The sequence below is a fragment of the Trichogramma pretiosum genome, unplaced genomic scaffold, assembly GCF_000599845.2.
Source record: "Trichogramma pretiosum strain Unisexual culture from Peru unplaced genomic scaffold, Tpre_2.0 scaffold34, whole genome shotgun sequence".
Lineage (NCBI taxonomy): Eukaryota > Metazoa > Arthropoda > Insecta > Hymenoptera > Trichogrammatidae > Trichogramma > Trichogramma pretiosum.
In genome coordinates, this window is record NW_019641683.1 from 891592 (window position 1) to 914914 (window position 23323).

Here is a 23323-nt window from a genome sequence, read left to right on the forward strand (position 1 = left end):
AAAAAAAAAAATTGTTTATAAAAATTGTTTATAAATTTCCCATGAAAAAAATTTTTTTTATAAATTAATTAATTTATTCATAGTAGAAAAAAATTTCATGAAAAAAAAATTTTTTTCAAAAATTTTTAAGTGATTAACGCAGGATTATCGAATGTTCAATCCAGCGTACAATTCTTATTAAATAAGGGACAGAGTTCTGGTTGGGCTCATTTTGTTCGTCTTTTCCAGCCCTTTTTAAACATGTATACAGATATAAAAAAAAACAATAGTCCATTGTAAAAAATGAAAATGTATAAAAAAAGCTAAAAGTTCAAATAATCCAGTACGCGCGGAAAACATTCTGGGAAATTTCCAATTTAGGAGGATCAAGTTCAGGTCACAAATTTTTCTAAAGTATGTGAATAAAGGAAGGTAACATGATAATTTCAGATCATTTGGTTAATAGTCCATTTTTTAAGAAGCTATCGAAAATTTATTTTATTCGCAGTACGTTTTTTGACTCAAGAGTAAAATCGATTTTCAAACGTGCGATACAAAAAGGACGGGCCACCAAAACGCTCAAAAATAAAAGTGTAGATCTCTCAAGTCTTCTTAAAGACCCTGATAAAATTTCAGAACTGTGCATGGTAAATTACCTGACTTACACATCAGTACGTGCAATTTTAAAAGTTAGTCAGAAACACTCATATCTGATCGAATGATTTGTTATGTTTCATGTTTGGCCTATGTGTGACAAGGAGAGACGAAGATGCTGATATTTCGCTTACTCCTTATGGACCGACGGGGAGAGAGAGATCGGATGAGGAGAGGAGAAAAGCAGACGATCTTACTTGTTACTTGGTCGCTGAGAAAGACGGTTGAACCCGAGTGTACGCGAGTTTCTCTTGATGGTAGAATTTCGAGTATTTCTTTATCGAAGCAATATTGTGACGGTGAATTATTTGAGTAGTGATAATAGTGAGCACTCGACTGGCAGAGGTCAGTTTGAAGTAGTTATAATTTACGGAGTGTCCTCACAGGATTAATCACCGTTACGCTGACGTAGTCAGTTATCGTAGTCTAGGAGTAGCGATTGCAGCCATGTAAGACTTATTACTTTTCTGGTGAAAATGTTGGTGTTTGGTAACGTAGTAACGACGTAGCTGTCCTGCGAGACAGGTGGAGTGCCAGGTCGGCTAACTGGCGCAACAAAACTGTTGTGTGAATGTGTGTGTGAATAAATCGTTAGATTTATTATTACTATTTAAATGCTCGCGTTGTTATTTCGTGCGCCTATCCCGTTCTCTCCTACAGGTAGCCGAGACCCCGGATAACCCACCTTTGGATGGAGCATACGTGGTCCCATGGCCGGGTCTGGCCGTGGTGTGACACAATAATTATTTATATATTCTACAACATTTGTACATGTTAGTTTTAATATTGTTGATTCATGAACATACATTCGTGCGAGAGAGTGAGTCAGGCACTTTGAAAATTTTTCTTTTTGACTGATGACACGCTGCATTCGAACTCTTCAGTGCAGCTTCTCGCCTTTTGAAGTTTTGTCTTCACGGCAAGTCGTCAGAATACATGAGGGTACCATTTACCGCGGTGTCAATTTTTAAACATAACGCAGTTTTTGTAAAAATATTCGAATTTTAGCGTAAAGCTTTGACAATTTTGTATTTCCTGACTAAGGTGTGTAATTTTTGGTCTGCTGTGTATGAGTGGAGGGTGATGTGTTCGTTGATGTTACAAATTGTTTGAATTTTAGAAAAAGTTTTTAGACACGTTGCTCGCGATCTTGTGTGATTTATTGGAGACTTTTTGCGTATACGCGATTAATTTTTAGTGTTTTGTACGCCTATATTACGAGTACCGTCGTGGTAAATTGCTCTCATCGAGTTTTTAAATCGATTTACGTGTTGCTGTCTCGTGCCGTAGCCGTCGAGAATTTTGTCGTTCGTTTCATACAATTGTGTAGTATAAAAATATTTGCATTATAAATTCAGTAAAATGCATTTAAATGTGCAGAGCCTGCAGTCTGCTCGTGGAAACAGCCTGGCAAAGATAAAAATAGTTTACATAGGCGCGACAAAGGTGGTCCAAGCAGTGGCAGTCCGAATTCTACTAAAGTTTCGTTTTTATAAAACCCCTCGATCCTTTCATAGAAAAGGAGACTCCTACGTCAGATGATACATTTTGTCTCTATGTTAATGACGTAAATTTGAAATTAATTTTCTTAGTGGATTCGGGTGCCAAAGTTTCAGCTATTCCTAGGCCAATTGAGCGGGAGGCGAGACTCGTGATCTTAGGCATTATAGCAGCCAATTAGCTGCCTATCCAATTTGTGATACTAAAGTATTAAATATTAAATTCTCCGAAGAACTGTCTCTTTTATGGACCTTTGTTGTAGCAGACGTTCCCTACCCAATTTTGGGAGGTGATTTATTAAAAGAATTTCATTTATTGCCCGATCTGACGTGTAAATGTCTGATGGACGCATCAGGCTCGATCGTGGATTTGTTTCACGTATTAACAGTGATAAGCTTGCAATTTGTAGCATGTCTGTAATCGATTTTAACTCAGACTTTGCCCATATTCTTAGCAAATTTCCGGAAGTTACAGGGCTGGCTTAACCCAAGCCCATGTCGGATACAAAAGTGTTTCATTCTATTGAAGCTAAGGGCAACGTACTATTAAAATACACATTATTTTTTAGCCTGACCCGACATGCACGTCTTCCCAGACACATGGGACAAAATTGCGGTCATAATCTCGACAGTCTGTGAAAATTTTTGATGAGGAGAGTATTTCTGAGCATCGGCCTAGACCGAATAATGTCCGATTCACCGTCCGTGAAATGAGAAATTTTTCCCTGGAGGTGATAGGCAACGACTAGCTATTTGTGTCTACTTTTGCGCAGAGACCTGCATTATTGCTTTTAAATCTTTAACTTCGGTTTTTAACAACATATCTCTTCTAGAGTTTAGTGAAACTTTATCGCGGTCGCGTGCCAAACAGCATCGCGTTGTCAGTAATTATCATATCAATAGACTTCTGCGCAAGACAAATGCCAGATTTGAACGCTGCGATTGAAAAAACTACGAGTTAGAATTTTTACCCGACGATTTAGTCGATACTCTCTCGGAAGAGTCATAATCGAAAAACAATGTAAGTCATGTAATTTGTAAAGTATGTTCATGTTATTTTTAATGTATGTTCACATGATTTGCAAGCACAAGTATGTATTGTTTGTCTGACTGCGTAGCAGTGTAATTTTTGACGTTGTATTTACAACGGTATTGCTTTATTGATAAAAATAAATCAAAATTATAATTTTTTCTTCTGTTATGTAAAACAGTAAGTCTAAACAATTAAGAAAATTACTTCAGAATAAGAAATATCGACGTATGTAAAAATGTATGTAACGAGTACTTATTCTAAACTTCGAAATTAAGAAGTGATATTTTTGTAAACACAAATCATATATAATATGTATTGGGGCAGCTTCGAATTAAGAAGTGTAAATATTTTTGTCACATGTATTTCAGTGTATTTATATTTTAACGCTATTGTTATTTAGCATTTGTTGCACTAAGTGCGTACACGGAGAGAAAGACTATATTGAATAATATGATATACATGACCAAAAATTACTATATTCGCTGGGAAACATGCTCTAGAGTCGGATCATAGGGATTTTTTGCCATACTCATGCCCAACTATTCCTATGACACTAGTTATTTTTGTAACGTCTTATGTCGAAAATTGCTGTTACATATCAGAAATCAATCTTTAGTAAAATTTATAATATATTCTTATAAGTTATACTAATCGATATGAGGATATATGCTAATCATTTTTATAATAGTTCACATAAAAAGTCCTATTATTCACGCTATAATAAAATTTAAAACATAACGTAAGACAAAGTAAGGTTCTATACTACAATACCTGCTCTGTAAATTCCCATAATTTACTTTCGTAAAAATCGATTTTTGAACTGAACTTGCGCACATTTTTTGTCAATCAATGACAATCGTTAATGACGTCAAAGAGTTGACTATGACGAAAGATAACCGCGTTAATCACCTGTGTTTACTTTTTTCGCGCCACTGCGTCTGTACGTGAATTCGCGAATTTTCATTAAGTTTTCGCAACTAGTCTAACAAAGAAGAAAGGATTCAATTATAAAGTAAGTAACATCACTTTTATTTTTATCGCTGATTATTGTTCATGTTTATTATTGAATAATAACAATAATTGAATGACAATAATTGTATGTATTTTTTATCTTTCTCTCCTCCTACGCCGATTTAAGGTTATGGCGGCAGAAAACGATAACGAAATTGCTACCGAAAATGATATCAATCTTCTTAATGCAGTACATAATGAAGCTATACGCAATCAAATCCAACATTCATAAGCACGGTGAGCTGATGGTTCGTTCAAACTTCATTTAATAATGATGAACTCCCGTGATTTTGCAAGGGTTTTTTGTAGACGCGGTACCATGAGTACTGCTGGATCGATCTTTTTGAAAATTTAGGAAGTTGATAAAGGAAGCTAGACAAAGATCTGATGACATTAATAATCTCGATTGCTCAACCCTTTATGCACTTTCATGCATTTTAAATGCATTTTTTCAAAATTATGGGAATTTGCCCAAATTTGATGGGATTTTTTTGATTAATCTGTTGGAGGCCTTAGATATGACAGTCGTTGCAGTGTTTTTTTCGTTTATGCATTAAAATGCACTTTTATGCACTTTATATGCATTTTTTTTAAATTACAAGAATTTGATTAAATTTGACGGAATTTTTTTAATAATCAGTCGGGGACCTTAAATATGATTGTCGTTGCATTGTTTTTTTCGTTTATGCATTAAAATGCAATTTTATGCAGTTTTAATGCATTTTTTTATAATTTGTTAGAATTAGATCAAATCTGATGAGAATTTTGCCTCCTCATAGAGGAAGCTTTGTGATGGGCTCCATTTCGTTAATGATATTTCTATATACTAGATCGAATTTCTGACACATGTTGGTATGTATGTGTGTGTGTGTGTGTTTTTTTTTTTTTTTCTACTCCACCCCATTCGGACACTCACCGGTATCCGCCGTTAGGCATTGCTTCGGTGAGGCCGGGGTTAGTTGAGCATTTCTGCTACTCCTGTTAGTCGTTGTTTTCCATACATCCCCCATCCGTCGCATAGTGATATGCGACGATTAGGGGTTCAGGGACTCATCTTTATCTTCTTGGTGAACCTCCGATCCTGCACGCTGCCATCGTCGATTGTCGTATCTCCTTTTTCAGAGCCGTCTGCGTGGTCATACATTGCTGGCATCTCCTCCTGAGTTGGGCCTCTCTTCTTAGAACTCGCTGTCAAGTGCCATCTTGTGAGTGTGGTTCTCGCTTCTGCAGCCGATGGCAAGTCCGCCGCTTTGCTCTGTCGGCTACATCTTGTGAGTGTGGTTCTCGCTTTCCGGCGCTACCCTATGAGTCTTCTGTGAGTTTTTGATACTCCTCCTTTTCTGTTGTCGTCTTGTGAGTGTGGTTCTCGCTTCAGATGCCATGATGCGGCCGCAACGAGCCTAGGCTCCCGCATCCGGCGCCCTCTTGTGAGTGTGGTTCTCGCTTCCGACTTCATCATGGGAGTGTTGTGCTCCATATATTGCCAGCCTTGTGAGTCCTCGCCTCGGGCTCCTACTTATGGTTATCCTATCGCTAGGTGGATCGCACGAAATTTCGAACGCGCTTTACTAACTGTGGTAGAGGTGGATAGCACGAAATTTCGAACGCGCTTTAGTAACTGTGGTAGAGATGGATCGCACGAAATTTCGAACGCGCTTTAGTAACTGTGGTAGAGGTGGATAGCACGAAATTTCGAACGCGCTTTAGTAACTGTGGTAGAGGTGGATAGCACGAAATTTCGAACACACCGTAGTAACTGTGGTAAAGGTGGATCGGCGCGCCACAAAGATTGTTGGAGTTGGAGTGAAAAGTCGTCGCGCAACATACAAATGCGATTATAAATAGAGGTGAAAGTCTCCGCTAGAGTCATTCATGAACGAGTCGTCCGTGCGACCCTAAGAGTAGCTAAACGAATAATGTTTAGCTAACGTAGCTAAAGAGATTCACATCTGAGATGAAGTGGAACGTAATCAGGTACACTTGCAAATATATGTTTTTTTTTAATATCTTTTCTCTTACAGGAAAAGTTTGAAACAAATCAAAATATTCTGTTCAAACAAATCAAAATATACTGTATTTTTTAAGCCTTATGACCGTGATTTTTCAGTTCGTTCAGCTCTTATGGAATAAGTAAATATTGTGAGCATTCCGATTGCATCGACGTTAAGAGTTTCATGCTGAGATATGCAAAATTAAGAATCAACTCCACACCATGAGCAGTTTGCAAATAGTAATGTGCAAACTTTTATAACTCAAGTAACTCAGCTCATGCGGTTTCTGAATTAACTGGTAATTCTAAAGTAACTGGTAATAAATAGTTATTTATTACATAAAATTTTACCGCACGCCAGTGTCCAAAAACGCTTAATGCGCACTAAAAAGTGTGCGCAAACTTACACTTTTCGCCTTTTATTACATAAAAATTTGCGCTCAGCAATAATATTAGTTATTTAGTTTTAGTGTAGTAAATTCAATAAACGTAGGTTAACACGTCAATTATGTTTATTTTTCAGGGACTGGAGGATTATCTACGAAAAACTACAGAGGGAAAAACTATTTTGAAGGCGTACAAAAAGTGTTCGTCTCAAGGACTTTCTTTTCCCAAGAATATAAGATCAAAACTAGTACGTCTAGTGATCAAGCGAGAGAAAGATTGGGCTTTAAGAAATATACCTCCAGAACAAGTTTTACAGAAATTTGTGTAAGTATATTGTCAGAGGACACGTGAGCGTGATCCTACATTAATTATTATTTATTATAAGTTACACATAAAATATTGTTGTCAAAACGAATACATTCTTTTTACAGTATTCCTAGTCAGCGCTTTTTAATTCTTGCCAATGAGATTGCCCACATATTTCCCTTGGAAAACCACGCAGCCTACTTCACTCCGTTTAAGCAAGTGAAGAAAAGATCAATTTTAACTTCAGGAAAACTTTGGCATCATTATAATTACACAAAGGATCGTATGAAGATAGAAAGTATACTTGAAAATAATAAAAAAGAAGCTGAAACCATAGTTTTTTCGAAAGAAGGTATGGTTCGTCAAAGATTATTACATTCTAGTGTATATTATATTCATTTATATTTACAGAACATGAACAAATAGAGTGGCTCGGCAGTAACATAGACCAATGGACATAAGTGGTGGAATATTGGCAAAGCTCGTTCAGAGCCAGATACACATTGTATGTGGAAAATGAAGATCTTCCAGTTTCCGACTACGTAGCCAAATTCCCATGCTTATCAGTTCAAGAAGCTAAAGAATTGGTATACATTTTTTATTGTGAATGTGTAGTTGAGAGTATTTTTTTATTGTGAACAATAGAATTATTCTATTGTAAAACGTTTCAGTAGGCTCACAGTTTGAAGCAAAAATTTTTTAGTTTATTCAATTTTTTCGTATATATAAAAGTGCATTAATAAACTTAAAACACAAAATTTGCTTCTGCGCGAATTTTTTTCTATTATGAAAGAAGCATTTGTAAAAGCTTCAGATCCCAGATCATTTGAAAAAAAAAAAGAAAATTTGGAAAATATTTTGGCAAATGATCCAAGATTCTCTGAAGTATGTTAAAAAGATGATTTTATTAACACCAAGAAAAACATTGAATTGCTTGCAACTGCTTCTCCTAGTATTATTCCCAACTTAAAATACTGTCCTACTACTTCATTACAAAATTGCTTTGCGTAACTTTCCATGTGAACCCTTTGAGCGGAAATTTTCAGGGGTTGTTCTACATGAGAATGGCTACAAACGCAAGCACTTCCTAGCTATTGGACCAACTTAGTACTTTTTTCAGGCTATATCCTAGCATGATCTGTCATTTTATCATACTGTATTAATGATGTAGCAGTGACTCCGTCTGTTACAAGGACTCGTAGCCCTCACGTAATGCCGTGGCCGTGCTCTTACACGTTGCTCTCGCACTTATTGAGCTGACGCAATAAAAGTCGTGTTCGCCAAGTAATCGCGATCGCTGCATAATTCGAACAGCCTCGCGATTACCATTGCAAGTACCTAGTACTACATAGTTGTAATAGTGACCCGTGAACTCGATAGTGCCACCCTTTCGCCACCCGAGTTCTCGTTGATCACTCAAGTTAACTGGTCGTGCTGCTCCAGAGGACGTCCTCGCCTAGGCCAACTACCACCCACCAACATCAGCCGGCGAAGACAGAAGAGCGCATTATAGTCCAGTCCAGTTAGATCTGACTCTATGTTAAAAGTGAAAAAATTCGCAACCGGCGTTTCTCACCGGGATTCGTTAGGGTTCGATGGTAGGAATGAAATGATAACAAATGCCACAGTTGAGTCAATTGGAATTTCAACAATTGAGCCCTTTGAAATTAGGAAAATCGGTTTTTCGGCTACAGATTGAAAAGCGTACATTTTATGAAAAAAGTTTCAAACAAAAGTTGTAGGTCCTTGCAAGACCTTCAATTTGACATATATAACATTGGAAATCGGTTCATTTGATTATTAAAAACGCCTCAATTGTCAATAACAACAAAAGGAACTTACAGACATCGCAAGAATATCTAAGTGGGCTCAAATCAAAGATAATCACTTCTACTTTTGTAAAATAACATATTTTTATAATAGATTACAAAATAAGAAGCAATTATCTTTGATTTGAGCCCACCTGGATATTCTTGCGATGTCTGTAAGTCCCTTTTGTTGTTATTGACAATTGAGGCGTTTTTAATAATCAAATGAACCGATTTCCAATGTTATATATGTCAAATTGAAGGTCTTGCAAGGACCTACAACTTTTGTTTGAAACTTTTTTTCATAAAATATACGGTTTTCAATCTGTAGCCGAAAACCCGATTTTCCTAATTTTAAAGGGCCCAATTGTTGAAATTCCAATCGACTCAACTGTGGCATTTGTTATTACTTCATTCCTACTATCGAACCCTAACTAATCCCGGTGAGAAACGCTGGTTGCGAATTTTTTCACGTTCAAAACTAATTTGACTGGACTATTAGATAAGTTATTCATTTAAGTATCGTCGAGCCAGTCGCGTTTCGAGTATTAGTACTATTTCCCCTTTTTGACCTCGTGTACTGAACTCATACCTTGAGCGAGCCTCGTAGCCATGCAATTATACCTATAACTAGTGAGGAATAGAGTCTAAGCAATAATCACTTGTAATTCATTATTCTTTATTTATTCCGCTTCAACGGTGGCACCCATTATACTATAATATACGTTACTATTTTATTTAATCATTGCTTTCATATTTATTTATGCCCTTTTCTTCCTCACAGTGAATAAAAATCTATATATGGCTGTCAAATTGTGTATGATTAATTAAAACATCTAAATGTTGCGACGGACGACTGACCCCGGTGTGGGGAAAAGCCGCAAATCACCTGCCGTCCAATAAATTTTTTACAGGACCACCTTACCTGGTCGATTACTCCCAGAGGGGATATTGGGCCCGTCGTCAGTGCGAGCTTGCTGTAGACTCGCTGACTCACCGTTGAACTCCGTTAACTTCTGCTGAAATCCGCGAAAAGTAAGGTCGCGAAATAAATAGGCTATGATGTCAATTAGTTACATTATTTAATTCAAGGCCTAAATGGCCGGAAAAACACTTCAAATTGCCCAACGGACGATGATTTACAATATTACGCGACGAGGCACAAGTTAGACCTAACTTTACTTCCGACTCCTTCCGAAGTGTGCGCTCAGCGCTCGCGTCGATCGTATCTCGTGATGCGAGCCTAATCGGCCGAGTCAATATGGCCACTGCGCGCGCGATCTATGCGACGATGCCGAGTGCACGTGTACCGACGCGACGTGGCACTCGCATGCTGATCCAGGCGATGCGTTTCGTAATCTGCCGCGAGCAATCTGCCCTGATGCTACCGGCCTGGATGTCGAACGTATACCCGTACACCAATACTCTGCCTGCTGCGTATCGCCGCTGCGATACTCGTCAGCCAAGTTCGAACTCACACACACAAGCATACACCCGCGACCTGGCAGTTGCGTCGACCAATAACCTCGCGAATAATCTTAAAAACTAACCCCAAATCTTCGGCTCCGTTTTTCGACTACAAATTGGCCCTCGTCCGGGCGTCGATGATCTGCGTGCGACGACGATATGTTATCCGGCCCACGTCTGGTCGACGATTACAAAATGTTCTGCACTTGTGCACTGACTTGCACAGGCTGAACTGGGCGAAACTCGCACTGGTGCACTGACTTGCACAGTCCCGTCTGGGCGACTTGCCTCACGGGCGAACTCTTCACGGGCACACACGAAACAACACGCCCTTCTGGACGACAGCACACACGCTTACTTGCGTCGACCTCATTCTCGTCAGCTTCTACGAGCACAAAACACCGTGACCTTTTACTTATCACTCGCACTGGTTTAGATATAACCTCACACGAAACGCTGTGCAAAATAATCACTGCTGTGCGAATCACACACGTGTCTCCACTTGCTGCGTGCCCGAGCTAATCTGCCGCGATCTATTGCGCGTCGGCCTATCTGCTCTTGCGCCGCTAATTGTCTCTCTCGCACGCATACGCCGTCGCATGTGCCGTGGCTCACTGCTCGGTGCTGCTGTTGCCTTCGCGTGGACCTGTAAATCGCGAAAACATACACGCACACACACATACTCGCGCGATGTATCCGAGAGTTCGCGGCTCGGTGCTTATGTACCTTGTGCCTCGTCACAAAGTGCTTGCGTTTGTTACCAGACAGATTCTGACAAAAATGCCACCACTCTTATTTTGATTGGCTCATCGATTCTAGTTGGGTTCTACCACACAGGTATACTTCTAAGGACCTGTGGGCTTCATCGAAGAGATTTAAATGGCGACTGCGACCTCAATTTGCATATTCCAGAGTGAAAAACTTTAGAAAAAAGGTGAAAAAAACAGAGTATTCTCTGTATTGTCCAAAACATTGTTTTTTTTATTTTTTAATGAATTTTTTTATAACACAGGTTTAAGGTACCCCCCCCCCCCTCAATTTGATTGTTTTGAAAACTTTTAATTGCTGTAGAACAAGAGTTAAAGGTTGTCACAGATTCTCTGAAATTGCAAGAAAAAAAGGTTTGATTTTTTCTCAATTCTTTTATATTTACACATACCAGACCTAATCTATCGAATTGGAGCAATTAGATTCAGGCCCGAAAACCTGGAAGTATATCCAGGGAAAATCGTACATATTTGGTTGACACTTTAACTTGTAAAATGAAGACATACGATTTTACTACGAAAAACCTCCCATGACTTTCAATACTCACCTAATCAAAATACAGTGGAAATCACATAATTCGAAGTCATATAATTCGAATTATCGCATAATTCGAAGCGATCGCCCGGTCCCAGTCCCGTCCTATATAAAAAAATGTTAAAAAATGTCAGACAATTCGAAGAAAATGTCACATAAATCGAATTTTTTTTTTCAAAGTTTTTCGAATTATGTGATTTTTAACTTTAAATTTAACACTTATTTCGAATTATATGATAAATTAAATCCGAAAAATACGTTGAATACGTAAGTATCGATAATCGTTTAGCTAACGATCATTTGTCAAAACATTGTTTACAAATATCATTTCAAGTATCTTATTCATATTTGCCGAGTATCAGTCGAGCTGTTCAGTCAATTTATATTCTGTAACGATGCCGAAGTATACATCTTTGAGTTTAGAAAAGAAAGTTAAAATAATAGCTGAAGTTAAAAAAGGCGCGAAAAATAAAAAACTTATCGCAGAAGAATACGGTATGCCACAATCAACACTCTCAACAATTTTGAAAAATGAGCAAAAAATTCTTAGTACAGTCGATCAGGGAAAGCAATCGAAAAATAATTTAAGAAAAAGAATGAAGCCGGTTCGTCAAAAATAGATGTACTTCAGGCATCAAGAATGGCAAAACATGCTTTGAAAAAATAACTTCTACAACCATAAGTAATTGCTTCAGGAAAGCTGGTTTTATAAACGAATCTGCAAGTTTAAATTCTGATATTCCTACAACTCTGTAAGTACCAGAATTCTATTCCAGAATTCTAAGTATTCCGTTTGAAGAATATATTGCGTGCGATGACAATGTTTATATTTGTGGAAAAGTTTCGGACACAGACATTCTACAAGAAGTAGCAGCGGGACCAGAGTCTGAGTCAAGTAGCGAAGATGAAGTTGAAACTGCGGAGCCTCCATGTACTTATTCTCAAGCTCATGTGTACATGACAAAATTAATTAAACATTTTGAGTCTCAATCAGAAACAGAAAAAATTTTATCAAATTTTAGTAATGCAGAACATTTTATTGTACAGAAAAAAATAAGTTCTCTTAAACAGTCCACTCTTGATAGTTACTTCAAAAAATAAATAAAAAATATTTTCCGTTCTATAAGCTTTATTTTTATTTAAGTGTAAAATGTATGAGTGTCACACAATTCGAAAAAATTCGAATTATATGGCTGACATATAATTCGAATTATCACATAATTCGAATTCTAACGCCAGTCCCCCCTGGACTTCGAATTATGTGATTTCCACTGTATATAGATCTAAGTCGTCATGAGTTTTAGGTTTCAAACCATTTAATAATGTACTGTTTCGGCACGATTCAACCAAGAAACACCTTTGCTTGTATTAAAAGTATGCAAATTCACTATTGCGACTCTATAACTATTTGCACTCACTCGCAATAACTTTATGACGTTAACCGCGAAAATTGTGCCATAAGCTACATTCTTTACGAGCAATCCAATGCTTGATGGTACCTTTCATGCGCACGAGCATGAAAGAGCTGTGAAAATTTGCACAGCTATGATAAAGCGATCCAAATGTATTGGCTACTGTCCAATGAGTAATGTTACTTGAATGAAAATATATCACACAGTTACATGCAAAACCATAAAGTGAAGATTCTTTTTGTCACAAGGAGAATTTTAAGTTGTCATAACAGAATGATTCTCCATAAGTTTATGTCTCAATTTTTTCTCCGAATATAGAAATTAAAATTTATCTGTTAATTAAGTTAATAATATTATATGTCTAAGAAAATATATCTTACAGTAAATATTTTACAGGTTACTTTACAAAGTCCTTTTGAGGAGTTTGAAAACATTACTTTAGATGGTCAATGGAGTATTCATAATGGTTTTGAGATCCTCAAACTTCCTTTTTTACATGTATGCTCGGAGAATTTTAATACTCATGGTATTTATGTTCATGTATTTGGGACTCTGTGCTTTATAATTGTTTATGCAATTCCAGGTAATAATTTATAAATTAGACTCTTTTTATGAAATGATTTTTAATCGTATTCACGATTCTGCCGTTTTTGTATATTGACAAACAATTGATTTTTTGGAATTCTCCAACGATCTGTTATGCAGCAATTCAAACTCATAATTTTATGAGTGTTGATTTTCCACGTGAGGCTAAGATAGGACGATGATTTTCAAGATGATTTAAAATACCAATTGATCCAAAAAATCAATTGTTTGTCAATAGACTCTTTTTATATAGTAAACCGTGACAAGCTAAAAAATGACATCGGAAACAAAATATATGGCCGATTCTCTGTGAAATCGAATGGCCAAAAAATTTTTTTTTCTACAAATATGAAAAACTTGCTGTTCCCGATGTCAGAAATGTCCCCAAATTTTATTAGAATTTTTGGGACCATCTATCACTCTTTTTCAGAGGCCCGAAGTTGGCCATTTTAGGGTTTTTTTGAAATTCATGAAAAATCACAAATATTCAAATAATTCCTGGATCAGGGTAGAATGATTCAAAAGTAAAAGTGCCCAGCAACTTTTTTGTTGGAAATTGTCCAAATTTTCAGAAAAAAAATATGCCAAAGTGATTGGAGCCACCTAAATACATAATAGTGGGAAAACAAAAAAAAAACACAAAACAAGAAATCTACTCGAGTTCGAACCGGACTTTCATTTCCTAAACTATGTGAAAAGCTTCCTAAAGATGTCAACTAATGCCTGATAAAGTTTTGTAATGGGTCTTAAAGTTTAACGCAATGAAGACAACAATGTGTGGCGAAAAACATGCAAAAAAGGCCTGAAAATTGCTGTTTTTGGTGATTTTAGGCATTTTGGACCTATTTTTGACCTTTTTTGCATGTTTTTCGCCACACATTGTTGTCTACATTGCGTTAAACTTTAAGACCCATTACAAAACTTTATCAGGCATTAGTTGACATCTTTGGGAAGCTTTTTACATAGTTTAGGAAATGAAAGTCCGGTTCGAACTCGAAAAGATTTCTTGTTTTGTGTTTTTTTTTTTATGTTTTCCCACTATTATGTATTCAGGTGGCTCCAATCACTTTGGCATATTTTTTTTCTGAAAATTTGGACAATTTCCAACAAAAAAGTTGCTGGGCACTTTTACTTTTGAATCATTCTACCCTGATCCAGGAATTATTTGAATATTTGTGATTTTTCATGAATTTCAAAAAAACCCTAAAATGGCCAACTTCGGGCCTCTGAAAAAGAGTGATAGATGGTCCCAAAAATTCTAATAAAATTTGGGGACATTTCTGACATCGGGAACAGCAAGTTTTTCATATTTGCAGAAAAAAAAATTTTTTGGCCATTCGATTTCACAGAGAGTCGGCCATATACTCTTATAGAATTGTAAAATGAAAACCCTGAAAATTTCATCCTTCTAGGTCTATTCTTCATGGATCTACATTTATTTCCTGATTGTGTAGTACCGAATCAGGCATTATTTGTTGGACCACCCTGACGAACCATCGTTGACTCGCCGAGAATAATATTAGAGTGAGAAGACAGAAAGTAAACGTTAAGGTGGATTGGAAAACCACTTTTGACTCCGATCACATTGTAATAGCAATTAGGGCTGTGCGAGTACTCGAAAAAACTCGACTCGTCGAGTTCGAGTTTTTCCATCGAGTTCGAGTCGAGTACTCGATATTTTGAGTACTAGAGTTTTTTCGGGTACTCGAATTTTTTCGAGTAATCGAGTTTTTCGAGTACTCGCAATATATTTAAGTTTTAAGTAAATAAATGATGAATTAATAATCTCTAAACCACCGCTCTTTGTGTGTACATGCTTATAAATGTGATATTTGCAGTGGATTGGATTGGAAGAAGAAAATAATTTAATAGTACCGCACTTCATCACACTTATAACCAAGTACACACAAAAGGAGGAGTCTAGCGACTGTTAATTCATCATTTAATTACTGAAAACTTAAATATATTGCGGGTACTCAAAAACTTCGATTACTCGAAAAAATTCGAGTACCCGAAAAAACTCGAGTAAAACTCGAAAACTCGGGTACTCGCACAGCATTAATAGCAATAGAATGTTAGTATCACTTAGAAAAAGCGAAAAGCCACAAAGAAGTAGGCGCATACGAATATCTTCAGTTAACGCATTAAGTTCGAAGTTTGAATTTTGTAAAAACAATTTCATCATACTTTGAAAAGAAATCACAGCAAAATTTCTCGGTACCGAGTTGACCGATTGGGCTGAAATTTTCAGAGCTTGTTTCACACATTAACAAGAGATTCTTTGTCAAATTTTAGCCTTTTAGGTGCCTTAGAAGCAAAAATACAGTCATAGGAAGATTGAAACGTTATGTTAAATTTTTTTTGTTCTTTTTCTATCTTTGTGTAGCTGTACGTTGCGTAATTTTGCTGCCATTAAAACACACGAGTAATCAATTTTTTGTCATTTAAAAGTGCTTTTAACTATATAACTTTGTATCGGATTTTGCTTCCTCCTAGAGGAAGCTTTGTGATAGGCGGCAAAATCGAGTTTTGATTCAGAAGTTGTAGGACAAGTTCGGTTACATATTTTGAATCTTCATTGAATTTTGAACAAATGTCTGAATGAGTGTGTGTGGGTATGTGTGTATGTATGTACGTGTGATAGTATTGTGATGAGTAGCAATCCCACCTTCACTGGCAGCGTCGCCTGTCGGTCTCACAAGGCACTATTGCGAGGGTCTCTGTTACCGACGAGTAAGTGCGCCTGCACTATAGATAGGCTTGTTGGCCGTAAAGTCGGAGTTCGACGAAGGCACGCGTCCGAGTGTGGGCGAGTTCGTGCAGGTCGAGTTCGACCGGTATTTCTGTTGGGCTTATATGCCGAGAGGTCGCGGGATTTCCCGACGAGTGCTTGTTGGACAAGTTGCCTTCGTTTAGGCGAGCCGACAGATCGACGAGCGAGTCAGTCGTGCGTAAAACAGTCGCAACTGCGACGTGCCTTCCCCCTCCTACTCCGGAGCAACGCAGCGGCCAGCGGTCTGATCAGCCGCCGATTCCGCTCCCTCCTCTACCTACCCTCCAGCTCAGCCGGGACTCCGGTATAAAAGGAGCGAATTTTCGGAGCCGCGTTGCATTACGCTTCGCAGTCTCTGCCTAGCAACATTCGCTCTCAGCTTTGTGTGCAATTTTTGACTCTTGGACTTAGTCTAGCGTACGGAGGATATCCCGGCGTTATTCTGTTAGCAGAGAGTCGAAATTCGAACTTAGCCGCAGACGCATTAATGATACTTAGTCGTTGGCGCATTAATGACACTTAGCCGCAGACACATTAATGATACTTAGTCTTTGGCGCATTAATGATACTTAGTCGCTGTCGCATTAACGACACTTAGCCGCTGGCGCGTTATTCGAACATAGTCGCGGACGCGATAGCGGAACATAGTTGCATTTTAATTAATTGGACTTAATCACTTTCGCGCTAATCGAACATAGCCGTCTACGCTGCCAAACCGTGCAGCTTTTCGAACGAGGATACCACAGTCGCTCGTCGCCGTCGTGCCGCACTCGGGAGAATATCCCGGTGCCAACCTCCGGCGTACAAGTGCCGGTAACCCCTCTGCCCTCTCCTCAGTCGACCTCGCGTTCAGGTGTCAACTTGGGCGGATGTCCTTTTGACCCCTGTCGCGAGCGAGACCGCTGAGAGTAAAGAGTCGCGCTTCCGAGTCTCGCGACTTACGAGTCAATGACCCGCCTTGCAAGCTCCGCTTGCGTCTTGAACGAGCAGAGCACGTGCAGCGACGAGTATCCGCAAGGCTGCGGTACTCCGTCGACGTGACCTCTCCCGACGTAAGCCCTCCTTGTAAGAGTTGAGGCAACGTCGGACCTCACCAACAACCAAGTTGCTGTTCATCGTGGCTCCTCCTTCGACCTGATACGAAGATCGGTACGTGCACCTCCTTCGCGATTCATCGCGTTCATCGGGAATGGAACTCGCCGACTCCCTGCCTTATCGACGCTCCGCGGACACGCCCAACTCCGTTCCGTGTACCGCCGACTCCGCTTAGCAGCGCGAGCTATAGCAGAACTCGCGGCCGGGCCGTAACAAATTGGTGACAGCGGTGGGATTTCCGAAGAAAGTGCACGATGAGTAAGAATCCATTAAAACGCAGTAGAGCATCGCGGAGCAAACCGCGATCGCGATCATCGAGTAATGTATGGATGGTTGACGCCGTAGATAACGAGCCGAAGCCAAAGACAAAAGCTCGAGGATCTACCCCCTCGAGAGCCGACGACGATGACGGCGTGATTGATAATTCGCGATTTTTAAGGATTACCGAAGCGATAAAGCTTATTCCTGAGTTTGACGGTTACAATATGAATGTGAATCGATTTGTTGAGGAATGCACGGTCGCGGCGGAACTCGTTAATCCTCTAGATCATAAGCACTTCTTTGTACTTGTACGTTCGCGTCTCGCAGGCGACGCTCGCACTCGCGTGCAATGTAATACGACCGGTACTCTCTCCGATTTATTGACCGAACTAAAAAGTATGTTCGAGCCCAGTGATAGATTGGAGCAACTGCAATCGGAACTAGCTCACGCGTATCAGAAAAAGGGAGAGTCCGTTAACGATTTTGGCAAGAGACTGGCTAATTTGGTAAGGCGCGCTAGCGATGTAATTAAGACGTCGTTCGATGATGACGTGACGCAACGGAACCTAATTCAAGCTACGCATAAAAGCGCAATTAAATGCTACGTCAACGGCCTCACCGAAGACGTCCATCATAGGATGGTAGTAAACATTAATCTCGCGACTCTTGATGAAGCCATTCGGGCGGCGGGAGAGGTAGAAGCAGACCTGACAATTCGGAGATCGTTACTGTTAGCGAACAAAGACCCACCGACGCGCGTGCACGCGATAGCTTCCGAGGAAAAGGTAGAAGCACCAAGATTATGCTTCAAGTGCAAGCAACCGGGTCATTTTGCTCGCGCTTGCCCGTCAGGCCCGTCAGGCCCTCGCGATCAACAGAAGCCTCGGTATTGCAATTACTGCAAGAGAGAGGGCCACGTGTATGCACGCTGTTGGAAACGCGAACAAGCGGAAAATTTAAACTCCAAGCCGAGTCACGCGACGGATGCGGGAGTGACTCGTCCGAAGTCCGACGACGCATCCACCACAAAGCAATCGTGGCAATTACCGCCGCAGGACAAAACGACCCCCCAATCATATCAATCAGATGCCCAGAATTAAAAAACGCGATTGTAACGTTCCTCGTAGACACGGGCTCGGATTTAAACCTTTTAAAGATTAGTCGCGTATCAGAAAGCGCACACATCGATACGCAGAAACTTTACACCTTGTACGGTATCAGTGACGGCATAGTCGCGACGCAAGGCAGGACAAACATTACCCTCGGTGGCGCGAAATGTCTAGTCAACATCGTAGACGACAATTTCCCGATAAGCTTCGACGGTATCCTGGGGATGGAATTCCTCCGCGAGCAGCAGGCGGTACTGAGCTTCAAGGAGAACGAACTCGTAATTAATAACGCGGACATATCGAAAATACCGTTCATAAATTATGACACGCTGTTTTTGCCTGCTCGAACTAAAACGCTAGTTGCAGTAAAACTACAACCGAACTCAGCAAGTAACGGATATGTACCCCGAATCGATGCAGGCCCGGGCATTTTCGCGGGCGAGTGCCTGGTAACGAACGCGAGCAACGAAGCGAAACTCTTTTTCATTAACGCGACCGTGGAGGACGTGGAACTCACTATGGCGCCCGTCGCGCTTATGGCCTTTGATACCGTTGATAAGAAAGCGGTGCGAATAGCTCGACCGGTCAGCAGCGAGGCGAACTCCGCATCGCCAGCCGATCGAGTAGATAAAATAATGCAATCACTCGCCTTGGAGGGACTAAACGCGGAAGAGATGAAAAGCGTAAGAGAAATAGTTTCCAAATTCCCTTTTCAATTTCATTTACCGCTTGACAAATTAAGTCTCACAGACAGCGGGGCCCATCGCATTGTCACGACCGACGACATACCGATCAACATAAAACAGTATCGCCACCCCCCACACCTACGCGACGAGATGCGAAAGCACGTGCAAGAACTCATTGATAACGACATAGTGGAAGAATCAGAGTCTCCGTATAACTCTCCACTATGGATCGTGCCGAAAAAAGCAGGGCCGGACGGAGTAAAGAAGTGGCGTTTGGTAATCGATTTCCGCGCGCTTAACGAAAAAACGATCGCGTCAGCTTACCCACTTCCGCAAATAACCGAGATATTAGATCAGCTAGGCAAGAGCAAATACTTTTCTACGCTCGACCTTCAGTCGGGCTTTTACCAAGTACCGATAGACCCCGCGGACGCGCACAAGACTGCGTTTTCAACCCCCTTTCACCACCTGCAGTTTCGCCGTATGGCCCTCGGATTAAAAGGCTCACCGGGAACTTTTCAAGCGTTAATGGACAAGGTACTGACCGGGCTACAAGGTATCGAGCTTTTTATATATATGGACGATATAGTCGTCTACGCGAATTCCATTCAAGAACACAAGGAGAAAATGTTTCGACTCATGGGCAGGCTCAAGTCGGCAAACCTCACGGTGCGGTCTGACAAATGTCACTTTTTGAAAACTACAGTCACTTATCTTGGTCACATTATATCCGAAAAGGAAGTAGAACCCGATCCGAGTAAAATATCCGCGGTATCGAATTTCCCGCGACCAAAAAACCGCAAGAACATTAAACAATTTCTGGGCCTGGCAGGATACTATCGCAGATTCGTAAAGGATTTCGCGAAAATCGCGAAGCCCCTCACGGGCCTGTTGAAGGCGGATATCCCCTGGGACTGGACGAATGCACAAGATGAAGCGTTCGGGGAGATTAAACCAATATTAAGCTCGGCACCCTTACTACAATACCCGGATTTTAATCGTCCCTTTATCGTCACCACCGACGCATCAGATTTCGCGATAGGCGGTATTTTAAGCCAAGGAAAAATAGGCAGCGACTTACCGATCGCTTACACGTCGCGAAGCCTCTCCGATGCGGAAGTAAATTATTCAACGATCGAAAAGGAATTGCTCGGTATTGTAAACGCAGTACAACAATTTCGCCCTTACCTATACGGGCGAAAATTTCAAATCGTTACCGATCATAAACCCTTGTTATGGCTGCATAATCTAAAAAGCCCTACGTCTCGTTTAGCGCGATGGAGAGAGCGACTCCATGATTTCGATTACGAAATGATCCACGAACCCGGAAGGAAAAACGCGAACGCCGACGCACTGTCGCGGAACCCGGTAAATAGTTCGGCCTCGTACAGCAACGACGACGTTGAGCACGAGATCGGGAGAGTATTTTTTATTTTACGCCCGACGACCCCGGAGAGCGACTCCGAGCGCGATTACGCTTTGGAGCGACAGAACAACGGTTTACAAGGGATGCAACTCGCGATCGAGGCTCCTATTCCTCCTACTCCAGACGAAAATGCCCCCGCGGCGTCGTACGACCAAGTATCGCGTTCGAGTGTGCACAGCAGTGTTTCCGCTGAGGACTCGAGCGAAGCCGGCAGCTCCGCTGCAGACAGCGGCCGCGGCGAGAGCATCAACGTGCCACATGCAGCAGCAGCGCCCGCGTCGCCCGACCCAGAGGTCAACAGAGGAGTTGCGGTCGATCGGCTACCAGCACAGGCCGACGTCGTCGCCTGGTTGCGCCGTGTTGAGCAGCAGCAGCAGGCGCCGATCGAGATGCCGGAGGAAGCAATCGAGTGGAGAGTCGGCAGCCTACACCTCAACAGGATGTTGCTGCTGAGGCAGCTGAACCCGCGTTTCCTGGAGGGAGAACGCGCGCTCGGCCGAATGGAAGACATCCCGATGCGGGACAGGCAGCTCCTCCTCCACTTGTTTGACGGGTTTCGTCCAGTCTTCCCGCTAGTCAACGACTGCGATCACGCGCTGCTATGGGCATTTATACTGCCAACAGGTGCTTGAAGAGGCGTATGCTGCTTCGAGAATGTCAAACATTACCCTGGTTTGCGCGAGGTCCTCGTGCATAAGACGGGCCTGAAGGGCGCCTTGCGCGAGCAGTGTGGGACCTGCCCGGGCTGTCACTTCGCCGTATGGTGCGTGGTAGGCGCCCGGCACTGCGACGCCTGCACCAGGGTGATTGTGCTCAACCAGGACGCCATTACCTCAAGAAGAATTCTCGAGAGCAGCCCTCCGCAAATTCAGCGTTAAGAAGACGGAGAAAGGGGGAGAGAAGCCAGCTGGCCAGTTCAAGGGTGCATAGTCGCCTCTCCCCGTCTGATGTTTCGCCGCGCCGTCCAAATTCCGAGAATTGCTCGGCGGACCGACCGCGCGACGTTCGCCTTATTGTTTATGTTGCGAAGCGCCGCTGCGCGAAAACACTCGACGTATCCTCGCGCTTGCAATTTGTTGTTTTTATGTTTATTTTGTTCGGCGCCGTTGCGCATGTAGTCTTAAGGTAAGCGCCATTTTTCCGCGCGTAAAATCATTAGTTGGAGCGCCGTTGCGCATCATTTGCACGAAGATCACGCGCTGTTATTTTATTTATGTTACGCGCGCTGCATTTTTAACGCTCATTTTGTTTTGTTTAGCGCCGCTGCGCGGCATTCATGTTCACCTACGCGCGCTGGTACCTTTAAGTTATTTTTATTTTTATTTTTAGTTTTAAGCGCCGTTGCGCGATTTTGTAATTAGGTTTAAGCAATTTTTTAATAAAAATAATTATATTCTAATTCGCTGCTATGCAATTTGTTATTTCTAACATGGATATTTATTTTGTTGTTTTGTCAAATTTTGATCCAGTGGATCAAAATTGTTTATAGGGATGGAGCTGTGATGAGCTCGGCATCTGCGCTAGTCGCAATCCCACCTTCACTGGCAGCGACGCCTGTCGGTCTCGCAAGGCACTATTGCGAGGGTCTCTGTTACCGACGAGTAAGTGCGCCTGCACTATAGATAGGCTTGTTGGCCGTAAAGTCGGAGTTCGACGAAGGCACGCGTCCGAGTGTGGGCGAGTTCGTGCAGGTCGAGTTCGACCGGTATTTCTGTTGGGCTTATATGCCGAGAGGTCGCGGGATTTCCCGACGAGTGCTTGTTGGACAAGTTGCCTTCGATTAGGCGAGCCGACAGATCGACGAGCGAGTCAGTCGTGCGTAAAACAGTCGCAACTGCGACGTGCTTTCCCCCTCCTACTCCGGAGCAACGCAGCGGCCAGCGGTCTGATCAGCCGCCGACTCCGCTCCCTCCTCTACCTACCCTCCAGCTCAGCCGGGACTCCGGTATAAAAGGAGCGAATTTTCGGAGCCGCGTTGCATTACGCTTCGCAGTCTCTGCCTAGCAACATTCGCTCTCAGCTTTGTGTGCAATTTTTGACTCTTGGACTTAGTCTAGCGTACGGAGGATATCCCGGCGTTATTCTGTTAGCAGAGAGTCGAAATTCGAACTTAGCCGCAGACGCATTAATGATACTTAGTCGTTCGCGCATTAATGACACTTAGCCGCAGACACATTAATGATACTTAGTCGTTGGCGCATTAATGACACTTAGTCGCTGACGCATTAACGACACTTAGTCGTTGGCGCATTAATGACACTTATTCGCTGACGCATTAATGATACTTAGTCTTTGGCGCATTAATGACACTTAGTCGCTGTCGCATTAACGACACTTAGCCGCTGGCGCGTTATTCGAACATAGTCGCGGACGCGATAGCGGAACATAGTTGCATTTTAATTAATTGGACTTAATCACTTTCGCGCTAATCGAACATAGTCGTCTACGCTGCCAAACCGTGCAGCTTTTCGAACGAGGATACCACAGTCGCTCGTCGCCGTCGTGCCGCACTCGGGAGAATATCCCGGTGCCAACCTCCG

General features: G+C 41.4%; 1 protein-coding gene across 1 annotated transcript in view; it reads left to right on the plus strand.

The window, feature by feature from the left end:
- The window catches only part of LOC106659935 (pyroglutamylated RFamide peptide receptor-like), a 158103-nt gene that overhangs the window by 96083 nt on the left and 38697 nt on the right, over positions 1-23323 (plus strand). Inside the window, exon 6 of the mRNA XM_014382756.2 lies at positions 13245-13431. Coding sequence (XP_014238242.1) covers positions 13245-13431 — 187 coding nt within the window. The remainder of the gene's footprint in view (positions 1-13244; positions 13432-23323) is intronic.